The sequence below is a fragment of the Rhincodon typus genome, chromosome 29, assembly GCF_021869965.1.
Source record: "Rhincodon typus isolate 14 chromosome 29, sRhiTyp1.1, whole genome shotgun sequence".
NCBI lineage: Eukaryota > Metazoa > Chordata > Chondrichthyes > Orectolobiformes > Rhincodontidae > Rhincodon > Rhincodon typus.
In genome coordinates, this window is record NC_063360.1 from 19592631 (window position 1) to 19608898 (window position 16268).

Below are 16268 nucleotides of genomic sequence, written 5' to 3' on the forward strand. Positions count from 1 at the left end.
TGTTCTCGTTCAGATGTTTTTTCAGCATGCTAGGTGACATCATCAGTGGAGCCTCTGATGAAGCGATGTTATTCTAATTCGCTTGGAATTTATACAGTCTGGTCCATTATGGTGAGTAGTGTCATTTCCGGTTTGGATCTGTATGGGTTTGTATATGGGGTCCAATTCTACATGTTTGTTGATTGCATTATGGGTGGAGAATCATGCCTCTAGGAATTCCTGTGTGTGTCTATGTTTGGCTTGGGCTACTAGGGTTACCTTGTCCCAGTTAAACTGATGGCCTTCATTGTCCAAGTCTACTGATATGAAGGAGAGCTTGTCGTGCCATTTTGCTGCAAGTTGATGTTCATATATTCTGATGGCTAGTTTCCTTCCTGTCTGTCGATGTAATATTTGTGGCAGTCATTGCATGGTATTTTGTAAACCACGTTGGTTCTGCATGTTGTGGGATGGGGTCTTTAATCCTTGTAAGTGTTTGTCGTGGAGTGGCTGTGGGCTATCAAGATTCCTAATGGTCGTAGGAGTCTTGTTGTCTGTTCTGATAATGTTCTTAATGTAGGGTAGTGTTGCCAGTGTGTTAGGGCATACTGTGTCCTCCTTTTGCTGTCTGTTTAGTAGGCATCTGTGGATGAAGTTGCTGAGATATCCATTTATAGTGAGGCATGATTCTCCACCTATAGTTTATAGTGAGGATTTTGTATAGGCTCTTTTCCTCTTTTCTGCGTAGTTATGGAGGGTTGCAGTGTGTCCTGCATTTAACTAATGTTTTAATGCAGCTTTGTTTGGTTGCTGTGGAGTTGAGGATTTGATCAAAATAGGTTGCTTTTCTGTATACTGAGATTTGGAACTCCTCATTGATCATTCGCTCAACTTGAACATCTAGAAACAGAAGTTGATTGTTGTTTTCTTCTTCCCTTGTGAATTTAACTCCTGCGAATATGCTGTTGATGGGTGTGGTGGGTCTCTTCTAATTTGTTGTATTTACTAAATGACAAATGTGTCATCTATGTACTGGATCCACAGTTTAGGCTGAATGCAGGGGAGGGTGGTGTGTTCTAGTCTTTGCATGAATGCTTCTGCAAATGAGTCCTGAGATGGGTGACCCCATTGATATACTGTTGATCTATTTGAAGACTTGACCATTAAAGATAAAGTGTGGGGTGAGGCAGAGGTCTAGTAGTTTGAGTATGTTGTCACTGCTGATGGAGCTGCTGGTCTGCATTGCTGCTTCCTCTAGTAATGTGGCCACTGTTTCTTTCACCCACAACCCGAGCTACAGATCTTTGCCAAAACTTTAAAAGGTAAGAATATGTACACAAGACTTTGGTAAGCATTGAGAGACAGTTAATCTAAGTCTTTTCTTTGCATTTTAACTGTAGTGTAAAAATAGACAAACGTATTTTGCTTAAAGTTGAGTAGTTTGACCAACTGAATGGCATCTGGAACACGACGCCTTACACTTACCTTTAAAATAAGAAAATGTTGCAGTTGAGGCTATTTTCTTAATGTATTTTGAGGAGGTTTGGTCTGGTCCATAACATGAACAATCAAATCAGTAAGCTCTACTACACTTTGGTGCCCTCTGATAGCTATCAGTGCCAACTCTTTTTCTACACAAGCTCTAATTTTTTGTCATTAACTAATTCACTCTTTTCTCTGACAAACTAATGGACTGACATTAAATAAGTTGTTAGGATCTGATGACCTTAATCCAAAGGTTTTAAAGCAAGTGACTGCAAACATCAAAACAAAAATTTCACACACCCTGGATTCCAGCGGGTTCCAGCAGTTGAAACACCCAATCTGATGTCCGTGTTCAAAAACAGACACATAGAAAGCAAAAGGCCACAGGCCAGAAATGCTAGAATTCATGAAGGAAGAAATAGCGGAACATTTAGAAAAACTTAATGCAATCAAACAGTATCAACATGGTTTTCACAGAATCGTTTTACTGCATGGAATGAGGCTCTTGGCCCATTGTACCTGCACCAGTCATTAAGCACCTATCTACTCTAGACCCTTAGCCTTGCACACAACGGCATTTCAACTGCTCATATAAACATTTAAGTGTTGGGACGGTTTACTAAAGTCAGCTTCCCCCAACCCCTTTAGCTTTTGCTGCTCTGAGGTAAACAATTCCAGACAATCTAGTCTCTATAGGTGAAATACTCCATCCTAGGCAACATCCTGGTGGATCTCCTTCCTTTGCCAAAGGGAAATCATGCTGGAGGGAAATCATGCTGGACAAATTTGCTAGAAATATTTGGTGAGATAGTCAACTGAGTTGATGAAGGAGAACTGGTAAATGCAGTGTATTTGGATATCTAGAAGGCATTCAAAAAGGAATGACATGAAAAGGTCATTGTACAAGATAGAAGTTAAAAACATAACAAAATTTACTTATGAGGCTGTGGGCCAAGTTTCATTAAATCTGCAATGATAGCTTTTTAAACTGGGGTCAGCAAGATCATTGTATTTATGTTTATACTATTTGAATTTGAAAACCCAAAGTTGATAGGGTTGTAAAGAAGGCATATGGCGTGTTGGCTTTCATTGGCAGGGGAACTGAGTTTAAGAGCCGTGAGGTTATGCTGCAGCTCTATAACACTCTGGTTAGACCACACTTGGAATATTGTGTTCAGTTCTGGTCACCTCATTATAGGAAAGATGTGGAAGCTTTAGAGAGGGTGCAGAGGAGATTTACCAGGATGCTGCCTGGACTGGAGGGCAGGTCTTATGAGGAAAGGTTGAGGGAGCTAGGACTTTTTTCATTGGAGCAAAGAAGGATGAGGGGTGACTTGATAGAGGTGTACAAGATGATGAGAGGCATGGATAGAACGGATACCCAGAGACTTTTTCCCAGGTTGGAAATGACTATTACGAGGGGGCATAATTTTAAGGTGATTGGAGGAAGATATAGGGGAGATGTCAGAGGTAGGTTCTTCACACAGAGGGGTGGGTGTGTGGAATTCGCTGCCGGCAGTGGTAGTGGAGTCAGATACTTTAGAGACTTTTAAGTGACTCTTAGATAGGCACATGGAGGATAGTAAAATGTAGGGTATGCAGGGAGATTGATCTTAGTAGGACAATAGGTCGGCACATCATGGGCCGAAGGGCCTGTACTGTGCTGTACTGTTCTATGTATGAATTCTATAATCTACTTCAGTAGTAGATCCACTGCTGTGTCAATACATCAGAAGTTGTGGACAAGCATTGACTTCTTGCATACAAAGATTTCAAGCTGCTGTTTTTTTGTCATACTTGCAACATTTTCTTCTAAATACCATTGTTTTTTCCATATTTTAAGTAGCTGTGCACTGTATGCTATAATTATTCCAGTGCAAGCACTATCGTATTCCCAACTCATATTTGTAGAGCACTGAAATACCAGTCTTTCACATAACTCCACTCTTCTGCTTTCAAAATTGTCATGAATTTTGCTATTTAACTCAAATTAAGAGAAACAGCAAAAAGCATTAATTAAAAAATGAGCAAATTATGTGACATAAGAGACCAAATTATTTTCCTTGATTTGATTCAGCTATTCCCTATTCAAACTTCAGTTGACCTAGTGAGTACAGTTGGCTTTGACTAGTTTCATTTAGCACCATGGAAATATGATGGATAAAAATATTTTATATGGTGACAGCAATTCTACTTTGCAGAGGTCTGTGAAAATTAGTCAATATTTGCAGGGGGAGCTCAAGCAGAAAAGTCTGAAAATGACACTTAGCTAAGTAATATGAGCAAGCCTGTAGACTCCTCATAACAAGGCAAATGACATCATACAGATGTAAACTTTCAGTACTTTTCAGATTTCCAACCATACACAACTACGCCTGGGGATGATATTTCAAGCTAATAGATCAGAAATGTGACACTACTTTTAACAAAAGGCCAGTGATTATAAATGCTGTGTATGTGAAGCACCAGCATGCTTCAGTTCCACATATCATATTAATGTACTCAAGGGACTGAATGAAATATAATTTTGCTTCTACCCTACTCAACTGCATTACTAGAGAACTACATAAAATAATAGGGGCAGCACGGTGGCACAATGGTAAGCACTGCTGCCTCACAGCGCCAGGGACCTGGGTTCAATTCCACCCTCGGGCGACTGTCTGTGTGGAGTTTGCACATTCTCCCCCTATCTGCGTGGGTTTCCTCCGGGTTCTCCAATTTCCTCCCACAGTCAGAAGATGTGCAGGCTAGGTGGATTGGCCATGTTAAGTTGGCCGTAGTGTTCAGGGATGTGTAGATTAGGTGGGTTATAGGGGAATGGGTTTTAGGTGGGTACTCCGAGGGTCAGTGTGGACTTGTTGGGCCGAAGGGCCTGTTTCCACACTGTAGGGATTCTATGATCTATAATCTCTATGATCTATGAATATTTAAACTGTAACTACATGTCAGTCCATCTTAATTGTAATTTCATCTACTTCTAAAGTAAACACCCTGCTGGGTTCAAATGAGAGTCTCAAAAAAAAAAAAAAAAAAAAAATAGAAACATGGTCCCAAGAAGGCATCAGCATTGCCATTCAGGTGGCATAATCAAAGCTCACATTGAATGGACTGGCTGAAATGGAACTTCTAGGTGTCCAACAAGTGCAGATCGGCAGGAATTAAGATATAATTTACAGATGGGCTTTTACACCACTGACAAGAGTGCAAAATTAAAAAAAAAGACTGTTCTTTTGCAAATGAGTAGAAACTAATTTCTCTAATTCACATCCAAAAAGGAATTAGTTGAATTAGATTTTCAGGTTAAATACACTTCATCCACAACTGATCAGCATTAAAAGCTTAGGTGTGAATCTCACTTCAAGACAGTGGGAGCAGCAGGGTGGATGGTGTTCTGGTCGCCAGCCCATCTGCTCCCTCTCGCAAGACCAAGCGCATAACTGAAAAAAAAAATTATTTTTCTTCATTTAACTTTTGAATCAAATTCGTTTTTTCTTCTTTTTGCAGCTACGATAGTGAAAAGAGGTTGCAGGAACTACCGAGCACCAGATCAGGTCCATTCCTTGTGGCCACGGTGGCTGCGGCTTGAGCAACCAACAATGAATTGGGATTCGTTCTTTTCCTCTGATGCGTTTGCAGTGTCTATGATGGCAGTAGAATGAATAACCTCTCAGTCCTCGGGAGTTAATTTGGACAGTTAGTTCTCAGAAGTTGAGACGGCCCTGGCCCTTGAAAGTTGGGACAGTCTCCTGGCTATGGCTGCGGCTGGAGTATTGGCGATGAGGTGGCTTTGGCAAAGGTAACATTCTGGGTCTGGTCAGTAGCAGCTTTAGCATGCTTCCCCCTTGGATGTTGCGTCCTCAGGGAATGGTTTGGCGGCTGTAGAGTGTGGCGGTGTCCCGTCGCCACTTAGGAAATCAAGAAGTCATGTATGGAACAAGAAATGTAATTTGTCCTAATTTTGTACGATTTCTTTCTTTTAATTTATGTAATTAAAATGGTGCCAGCTTATGGAAATTTCTAAATATTTTACTGTATTTTCATGAATACATGTAACCATAAATTACTACTATTACCCACGAAAAGCACGATTTTGTTTCAAGTAGAGCACTTACCATACCAAAATGTTTTGTTCATGAAGATTCACAGCAATTATGTTTAAAAGAATCAGATGATAAGAAATCTGTGTATGCACTTTTCACAGAGTAACATATTCTAATTAACAGTTTAATGAACCAAGTTGAATTGGAGCGATTGGAATTTGCTTAGCAGACTCTACCCTCCAATGAGGATAAGAGACAAGAAGCAGGCAGAATTTAAAGAAAAAGACGACTTCTATGCAAGTAAGGTGAAAGCAATTGGCAACTAAGACAGTGACAAAGATAAGTGACTACTGGCTTAATGGTTGGGGATGGTTGGGAAAAAAACCAAAATCAATATTGTCCAGACTAAAGATATTGCGCATTGTCACTGTATGCTATTCTGTTGGGGTCTAACAATCAAAGGCTACAAATAATTTCCTTTACAATGTTTCAGTATGACTGATAAATTCCTTAAGATTGAAAAGCAGCAGTATGATGAAAGTTTTTTAGGAGCACTTTCTTGTGGCACGGAATGCCCAGAATAGAAGGTTTGTATCAGATCTTCAACAGAAAAAGTATTCAACTAATAGTTCCACCTTTTCCTCATAGCCCTGCAACAGTTTCCCTTTGAAATATTTCTCCAACTGCCTTCTGAAACAATTGTTGAATCTGTTTCTGTTATTCAGTGTGACAATGCATTCTAAATCAAATGCATTAGTGAATTTTTAAAAAAAATTCCAGTTCTTGTGCCAATTACTTTAACATGAACTACAATGTGCGATTCGAATTCTGATCCACTGAATCATTAGTCCCAAGACTATTACCATTCTATGATAATACCTACCAATTTATTCATTTAAAACACCTGCCCGAATGAGTTTGGAGTTGGTCTTACCTACCAATTCCCATTATCCTCCATGTTGACATCTTCCATCATGGCCTTATCATTTCAGAATACAGAGTTTCTGACTCATTGTGTTGAATTACAAGCATGCTCTGTATACGTAAAATGTAAGGTGGCCTAGAAGCATAATTGTTTTACTCAGCATATTGAATTCTAGTTTCAACATGCCCAAGGGCATGTAAACAAGCATATAAAAAAAAACTTTACTTGTCCCCTGAGACACATACCCATCATAAATCGGTTGTAGTCTCAGCCTCCAGAGTCAAACTGCTAATGCTGCTATCAGCAGTTAAGCTCCCAAGAGTGCACTTGAATAACCACACTTCAGGGTAGTAGAGTTTTAATAAACACGTACCCCAATGCATATCTTACACTAAGAAGTGGCCATCTATCTTAATTCATCAAGAATTCCCAGTATCTTCTCCTCCAAAATTCAATAATGCATTTGATTTAGAATGCATTGTCACACTGAATAACAGAAACAGATTCAACAATTGTTTCAGAAGGCAGTTGGAGAAATATTTCAAAGGGAAACTGTTGCAGGGCTATGAGGAAAAGGTGGAACAATTAGTTGAATACTTTTTTTGTTGAAGATCTGACACAACCTTCAGAAAGTACCAGACTATATCAGTACGAGCTTGCTCACTTTGAAAACAACCATCTGTGACTTAAGAGTTGGAGTCATACAGCGTGGAAATAGACCCTTCATCCCAACTCCTCCATGCTGATCAGACATCCCAATCTGACCTAGTCCCATTTGCTAACATTTGGCCCATATCCCTCTAAACCCTTCCTATTCATATACCCATTCCAGGTGCTTTTTAAAATGTTGTAACTGTAGCTGTCTCCACCACTTCCTCTGGCAGCTCGTTCCATACACACACCACCATCTGCACGAAAATGTTACCCATCAGGTCCTTTTTCTCCTCTCACCTTAAACCTATAACCTCTAATTTTGGATTCCCCCATTCTAGGGAAACAACTTTGGCTCTTCACCCTATCCATGCCCCTCATGATCTTATTAACCTCTATGAGGTCACCCCCTCAGCCTCCAATGCTCCAGGGAAAATAGCCCCTGCCTACTCAGCATCTCCCTACAGCTCAAACTCTCCAGTCCCAGCAACATCTTTGTAAATCTTTTCTGCACCCTCAAGTTTAGCAACATCCTTCCTATCGAAGGGCAATCAATCAGAATTGTACACCGTATCCCAAAAGTGGCCTAACCAATGTCCTGTACAATTGCAACATGACATCCCAACTCCTATACTTAATATGCTGAACAAAGGCAAGCGTGCCAAATGCCTTCTTCATCCCCCATTTACCTTCGACTCTACTTTCAAGGAACTAGCACCTGCACCCCTGGGTCTCTGTTCGGCAACTCTTCCTAGGACTCTACTATTAACTGTGTAAGTCCTGTCCTGGCTTGCCTTACCAAAATGCAACACCTCACATTTATCTACATTAAACTCCATCTGTCAATCCTTAGAACATTCACCCATCTGATCAAGGTCCTGTTGTATTCAGAGATAAATCTTCATTCTCCAGTACACCACCTAATTTGGTGTCATCTGTGACCTTACTAACCATACCTCCGATATGCACGTGCAAATCATCTTACATAAATTACGAAAAGCAGTGGATCCAGCATGGATGCTTGTGGCACACCACTAGTCACAGGCCTCCAGTCCGAAAAACAACCCTCCACCACCACCCTGCTCCTACCTTCAAACCAATTTTATATCCAATTGGCTAGTTCCCCTTGGATTCCACGTGATCTAACCTCACTAACAGTCTACCATGCAGAACCTTGTCAAACGCTTTGCTTAAGTCCATATAAACAATGAGTTGTTTGAAGAGGTGACAAAGATAGATGAAGAGAATGGTAGACAATCAAGTTAGTGAAACATATTTTCCCATGCACAAAGCTATGCTGACTTTCCTAAATCAGTCTTTGCCTTTCCAAATACATGTAAATCCTGTCCTTCAGAATCCCCTCCAACAACTTAGCCACTGCTCGCGCAAGGCTCACCAGACTGTAGCTCCCTGGCCTTTCTTAAATAATGGTACACGTTAGCCAACCTCCAGTCTTCTGGCATCTCACCCGTGGCTATTGAGGATACAAATACCTCAGCAAGGGACCCAGCAATCTCTTTCCTAGCTTCCCACAAATTTCTCGTCAGATCCCAGGGATTTATCTACCTTTATGCGTTTTAAGACCTCCACCCCTTCTTCTGTGATGTGAACTCTTTTCAAGACTTCACTATTTATTTCCCTAGCTCCCATGTCCTTCTCCACAGTAAATACTGACAAAATATTTGTTTAGTATCTCATCCATCTTCTGTGGTTCCACACAGACGGCCACGCTGATTTTCAAAGGGGTCCTGTTCTCTCCTAGTTACTCTTTTACCCTTAATTTATTTATAGAATCTCTCCAGATTCTCCTTACCTCGATTTGTCAAAAAGATACCTCATGCCGCCTTTTTGCCCTCCTGATTTCACTCGAGTATACTCCTCCTGTCCTTATACCCTTCTAGGGATTCACTCGATCCCAGCTGTCCATACCTGATATATGCCTCCTCGTTCTTCTTGACCAGAGCCTCAATTTGTCTAGTTATCCAATATTCCCTACACATACCAGCCTTTCCCCTCACACTAATAGGAACATAATGTCTCTGAACTCTCATCACCTCATTTTTGAAGCCCCCCCCAACCACTTCCCAACCGTCCCTTTACTTGTGAACACCCTCTGCCAATCAACTTTTGAAAGTTCTTGTCTAATACTATTAAAATTGGTCTTACATTTAGAACTTCAACTTTATGATCAGTTCCATCCTTTTTCATAACTATTTTAAAACCAACAAAACTATGATCACTTGCCCCAAAGTGCTCCCCTGACACCCTGCTTTATTTCTCAAAAGAAGGACAAGTATTGCTCCTTCTCTAGTAGGTACATCCACACATTGAAGATTGTCAATTTTAGAGTCCAGCCATAATCATCACATGGAGAGCAGCCTAAGCTTACTAATGCATCTCAAGTCAAACAATACTATTCATGCAGGCTGCTCTAAATGGTTTCTGCTTGCAGACATTGTAATGACATTTTAACAACTGATTCTTTAATTCAGGAAGCAAGAGCTATGATGCATTCAGGATAAGAGGTTCTGACAATAAACATACAAAAAGAAAAAACACTTCACATAACTATTAAGTTTTGTATTCTTAGCAACCCAACAAAATGTTGAACAACTGACTGCAGCTTGCATTCATACTAAGCATTCTGAGAGCACACTCAGAAGCATCTTCAGAAAACTGTGACAATGCCACAAGATATCAGAGGAATGACCAAAAGTTTGAGGAACATCTTAAAGGAGGAAAGGAAGAAACAGGGTTGGAGAAGTTTCGGAAAGGAATTAAAGCCACTAAAGGCAGTGCACAGTGAAGCAACTAATAATCAGGACGGAGGGGTGGGGGCATTACATTGAAGAGATAGAAACTGAGTAATGCAGATATCTCAGAGGGTCACAAATCAGATGGTGGTGGTGGAGGTTTGAAACATTAACTAACCAGGGCCAATGTATGTCAGTAATTATAATGATCAATGAAATGTGGTACAATTAGAGCAAAAGGGAAAACCAGCTTTTGGCTGGTCCTAAGTTTACACAAGACTGAAGTCACCAGGCCAGTCAGGAAGGAGGTACTAAAAGCATGGGTGAGATTTCCAATACAACAGCAACGGAGGCAGGGGTGCGATATTACTGTAGAGGGCGATCATAGTGATAAACAGATGTATGGTTGGAAGCTCATCTCAGATTCAAATGACACTAAGCTTGTTTAAAAACATTTTCCAGCCTTAAGATGGTAGTCACAGTTAAGGCTGGTATCAAAACTAGGGAACAGAGTTTGTGGTGGAGAGTGAAGACAATGGCTTCGTTCCTCCTGATACACAGCTAGAGGATTTTTCTGCTTATCTGGTACTAGTGTTGAACAAGCTGACAGAGAAATAATCTTATTTATAAATTAGTCAAGATACCTTCAGCTAATTTTACTAAAATTTACATTATCAGGAAACAAAATGCTTACCGAAGATGGAAGGCCAGGAGGTACCTTTCGTACTTTTTTGGGTTGGGATTCTGGAGAGGGAAATATGGATTAACATCTAAAGTTAGAAAGCTAATAAACAAATGGAATTAAAATTAATTACTCTTATTGTTTTTAATCTTGGACCAGACACACAAAAGGTATGACCTGTTGAGAATGTGTAACTTTTTTGTTTAAAAAGATGAAGTTTGGGAATCTCAAATCTGATGAACACAATAAAGCCACAAGATTCAACAGGCTTAAAACAAAAAGCACAAACGTTACTATCTCAAGTCAATAAAGTAAAACAATTCAATATTGATTTCATACTCAACATTCAAAATTAAATATGAAGCAAACATGAATTAACAGACACAGCATAGTCAAACAATACCCTGCACATTTAATGGCATATGCAACCTAGACTGATCCCATGCATTTGTGAGTAAATGATCCAGACATCAGAAATCGAGTTACAACAATCTTGTTAACACTCAGTCTTCATCCAGAGGGATTTCTACTCTTCATTCTTGAAGATCTTGCTTCTGAACTCCCACCAACTTGGAACGTGTGAATATCTGCACACTTCCTGTAATTAATCTGGTGTTCCAAGTCTGCATTCCAAACCAACCCAAGCTCCTTCTGATCTCTCTTGTGGCTTTTTAACAGTCTTACTTCAACAGTAATGTGGTGTGCTGACCCATGCCTGGAGCTTCTTTCTTAACTCCTTTGCCTGCAATCTTCACTTCTACTGGGTTTCTGATGAGCTTCTCTCTCAGGATCAGGTACTTTCCTACCACCTCCTCTTCTGGTTCTCTGTTTAGCAGAGTCTCTACTGGGTCCTGTGTTTGCTGCTTTCCTTGCCACACCAAAGCATTCCTGATGACTGATTTTTTAAAATGTTTGAACACAGACTGGAAACAATGCCACCCACTTTGCATTGAAAAAGACTCACATTGGGGATTGCAGTCCTAGGCTTTCAGCCAAGGGACCTATACTGAAAGGCAAGTTAGCTTCATTAACAAATGCCATGTCCAGCATCAAAAATAAGAAATTCAGAGTAAGGCAATTAGAGAGCAGAAAAGAAAACTTGAGAAAGAAAGAGAGAAAGCCATAGACAGCAACATAGACAAATGGACAGCCATGTAACATACGTTTGTGGACCCAAAGAATAGGGAAGATATAAAGGTGATCAGAACGAGCGTACCCAAACAGTCAAAACAGCTTTCCCACTTATAACCACAGATCAAGAAAGTATATTCCTTTCTCAAATATGTCAACTATTTACTTTAATAAGGATTGGAAGTGACATTTAAAGTAAGAATTATAGAAATGATTAGACAATAAATGGTTAATACTGCTTACTATAATAGAGTATAGCTATGTGACATTTACCTAAATTACTTGCTTCTTGCACGGGTCGTCTTCGAGGATTGCTGGTGTAGGGGTAATACTGAGATCCTGGTTTGACTCCAGTTGGCGATATTGCTCCTGAATTGGCCATTCCCATTTCAGAATTCAGAAAACTTCCCTGCCACAGATAATAAGTGCTTTTATGATTTCACAGCTTCTTGGCTGACTACTGCACAACTACAGCTGAATTCCACAGTATTGTTAAATTGGTGCAAACGCTCGTTGCATTTTTGTTTACCAAACATTGCAAAAAAGATAACCGTTAAATTGAACTAAAAAATCCACAATGCCAATGAGGCTACATGATAACTCCAGTCAATGAATAAACCGTAAAATAAAAAGTAATTAAAAAAACTTTCCAAATACACCTTAATAATTCAATGGAATAAACCGTTGATGGTTAAAACTATATAGTTGCACAGAAAATAAACCACAAATGATACACTCTCTCTTCAAGCCACTGGAAGCAGTGGCAAATGAAATACAGGATGTAGTTACTGGTCTCTTAAATGACCTGATGAAATAAGATTTAAGACTCTGATGTTCATTCACAACGTTGATGTTAATACAAAATATCTAAAGCATTTCTCAAAGATCAATCTTACAGTAACAGGCAAGTGATCTGTAAATTCTGATAGAAGAGAAATGCAAGGGTGGGGTGCTGGGGATCGGGGTGGGGAAGGAGAGATGGAATTCAGCAACAGTAATTAAAAATGAACACGTAAGCACAACTTGTTCCTTCTACCGTTTGAGGTCTCAAAATTTACGTCACACCCAAAAGGAAATTATTCAAGAAGTATCCCACCACTAAGTTTTGGAACTATACAATAAGTTATAAAAAATGAAAAGGCTGACTGTACCAATTATATTTTCGATTGATAATTCCAAATCCATTTGGTCTTTGAGAACACAGTAGTTACTCCTCTGAACTACTGAGTTCAGTAAGTAAATTCTCAGCAATTACAAGAACTTCTTTAACAAAAAATCCGCAAAAAGAATTGCAGATGCTGGAAATCAGAAACAAAAGCAAATTACTGGAAAAAAACTTAGGTCTGGCAGTATCTGCGAAGACAAAGCAGAGTTAACTTTTCGGGTCCAGTGACCCTTCTTTAGAAGGAATGAACTTTTTTGTTAGAGTTTTCAGAGTAAATAGCACAGATTGATAATTTAGCCAGTAATAACTGTTACAACCAAATGGAAATGAAAAAAGTGCATCTCTGTTAAATGGGCTGCATGAGAAAAGCAACTGGATTTTCTTTCTCTATTGTTCCGAGGCTAATTTAATTGGAAGCTCAAGCCAGCCATTTGAAGCATACCGGATTAAAACCATTTCCTCTGTAAAGTCATCTGCCTGAGGCACTAGTGTGGACGTCAGACATGTTGGTAAGCTGTTCTGATGAAAAATCATTGACCTGAAACATCAACTCTCTCCAGATGCTGCCCAAACTGCTGAATATTTCCAGTTTTTAAAATCAAATTTTCAGCATGTGTACCATTTTACTCATGTCCTACTTATATCTGCCGCAGATGAAATTCTAAAGAAATAACAAAATTAGTCACTAAAACTTTACTTATTTGAGAGTGGCCTCAAACTTAACTATCAGTTTAGCAGTTATTTTAACTAATAAGATTTGAACAAGAAATCATTTAAAAATTCAATGCCAATCCGGATTTTCCAACCAAATATTTAAACCAGTTTCTGACCATAAATAGCAAGATTTAAGAAAAATCCAGTGGTGTACAGCACGTAGTCTGAAAAACCAAAAAGACAGGTTGAAAACAGTCCATATAATCATCTTTCCCAGGCAGTGGTATCCATGGGGATGAACCCGTACCAAAGAAAAAAAAAAATCACTAACCTAAATGTAAAAGATTACTATCATGAAAAGCTCAAACTTGTCACTAGGTTAATTAATCAGTGCAAAAACTTTCAGCAAATATGCTTAGCTACTTAACATACTAGTAAGAATTTTGGAAGAATTATGAAAATTAAAATTTAACTCTAAGCTTTTACCATTAATTTGAATATATTTAAACAAATTTCTTATTTTCAACCATGTCAAATCTGTGCCTGGACAAAATGAAGTTTGTTAACAATTGCAGATGAAGTAGAACAACCTGGGCTAAGAAAGGAAACTTAAATTATACAGAAGTCCACCTACCTGATTTAAACCTGGCATGGCGGAATCTCTTCCAAATGGTGGGAAAGGAACTCTCTCAGTGTTTTTGACTGTATTAAAAAAAAGTGGCACCTAAGTATCCATTTGATCATTAAGCACTACAGTAATATTTCCCAATTCAGCAGTTATTTACACAACAGGAGCTTTTATCTGAAAATCGTGTATTCAGTCCCACAATCATAAGGTTGTGAAGTTTCCCCTATGTATGCCAGGAATACATAAGTAGAATACCTCTCTTTGCATGTAGTTGTGCCAATTGGGCATTCACGTATTGGCCTTTAAGCCAAATTGAAAACTTGTATGCAAAGCCCAGTTTCACAATTAACCATTTCAGCATGTTCAAGTGTCTAGAACGGCCTGGGCTTTTTCTAGCCGACGGTCAAGATCTACTTACATCACTATTTTTAGAAGCCATATCCAACTTTAATACTGCTGTACTTTAGTGCAAAGAAATAACAGCAGCACAATTCTGGAACTCATCTGGTTAAGATTTTAGCGAAGACTGGTAGCTCGGGTTGTGCGGGAGGTTGTTGACTTGCTTGCTGAGCTGGCTTGTTTTCGTTCAGACGTTTCATCATGCTGGGTAACATCATCAGCAAGGCTTCCGATAAGGAGATGCTGTTGTTCTACTTTGCTTGGAATTTATACTGTCTGGTCCGTTATGGTGAGTAGTGTCATTTCTGGTTTTGTTCTGTATGGCTTTGTATATGGGGTCCAATTCTATATGTTTGCTGATTACATTATGGGTTGAGAACCATGCTTCTAGGAATTCCCATGCATGTCAATGTTTCACTTGGGCTACTATAGTTACATCGTCCCAGTTGAACTGATGGCCTTCATTGGCAGAGTGTAGTGATATAAAAAGGAGAGTTTATTGCATTGTTTTGCTGCTAGTTGATGTTCATATATTCTGATGGCTAGTTTCATTCCTGTCTGTCCAATGTAATGTTTGTGGCAGTCATTGCGTGGTATTTTGTAAACCACGTTGTTTCTGCATGTTGTGGGAATGGGGTCTTTAATCCTTGTAAGTGTTTGTCGTGGAGTGGCTGTGGGCTACCAAGATTCCTAGTGGTCATAGGAGTCTGGTTGGCTGTTCGGATAATGTTCTTGATGTAGGGTAGTGTGGCCAGCATGTTAGGGCGTACTGTATCCTCTTATTGTTGCCTATTTAGTAGGCACCTGCGGATGAAGTTGCGGGAATATCCGCTCATAGCAAAGATTTTGTATAGGTGCTCTTCCTCTTTCCTGCGCAGGAAAATAAAACTGGAAATGACACTACTCACCATAACGGACAGGACAGTATAAATTCCAAGCAGTCGCCTCACTGATGAGGTTACCTAGCATGGTGACGAAACGTCTGAACAAAAACAAGCCAGCTCGGTCATCCGGTTAAGACTTTTCCAGGTAAACTAGCTCAAAAGACGCGGACTTGACACACTGGAATTCAACACTAGAACTGTGGGAAGTCTAGTTTAAAAGTGCTTAGGCAGCGTACTTCACCTGGGCATTTTGTAATTGCAGATACAGTCTTAATGTCTTTGGATACTCCCTCCTACATTCAAAGCACTTCAAAACAAAAACTGACCTGTGGAACTGGAACGTTTATGTATGCATGTTCACAACTCCGTCCTGGCATCAAGGGTGCAATTCCCACCCAGATAACAGGACATAACTATGATTTGTGCAGTGTTGAGTAATTACATAATTTCCACATTGATTAAATAAAGTTAATGATGACTGCACACAACTAACCTAACCCCCTCACTCCAGAATATATTTGCAATCTAGTCAAATTACAAAAGACAACCCATTTGCTATCATAGTAAGATAACAAGGTTAATTTATATAAAAAATGAAAAAAAAACTTAGCAAATTATTACATTATTGTTGTCTTTAAGTAACCCAGGTGTTAAATATTACTGCAACTTTTTATGCATACTGGTCGACAAGAGTTTTTGTTTTATCTCACACAAATTTAAATTTATTACAAATTGTATCAATTGTACCAGACACTGTATCATGCTTATAGATGTTTACATCATTCTCCTATAACAGCTTCTGAAATGCAATTTGTGTTCAGCAGAAATCTGAAAACTAGTAACCAAGGGGAGGTAAAGAGCTAATTGCTCCTAGTTCAAGATCAAAAGCTCC

The 16268-nt window shown here is 39.3% G+C and overlaps 1 protein-coding gene across 1 annotated transcript in view; it reads right to left on the reverse strand.

Annotated features, from left to right (window-relative positions):
• Positions 1-5306: 5306 nt before the first annotated feature.
• Positions 5307-16268, reverse strand: part of LOC125486425 (transcription factor E2-alpha-like) — a 64566-nt gene continuing 53604 nt past the window's right edge. Inside the window, exons 6-9 of the mRNA XM_048613865.1 lie at positions 14100-14167; positions 11920-12055; positions 10528-10577; positions 5307-5369 (exon numbers count right to left, since the gene is read on the reverse strand). Coding sequence (XP_048469822.1) covers positions 5322-5369; positions 10528-10577; positions 11920-12055; positions 14100-14167 — 302 coding nt within the window. The 3' untranslated portion in view covers positions 5307-5321. The remainder of the gene's footprint in view (positions 5370-10527; positions 10578-11919; positions 12056-14099; positions 14168-16268) is intronic.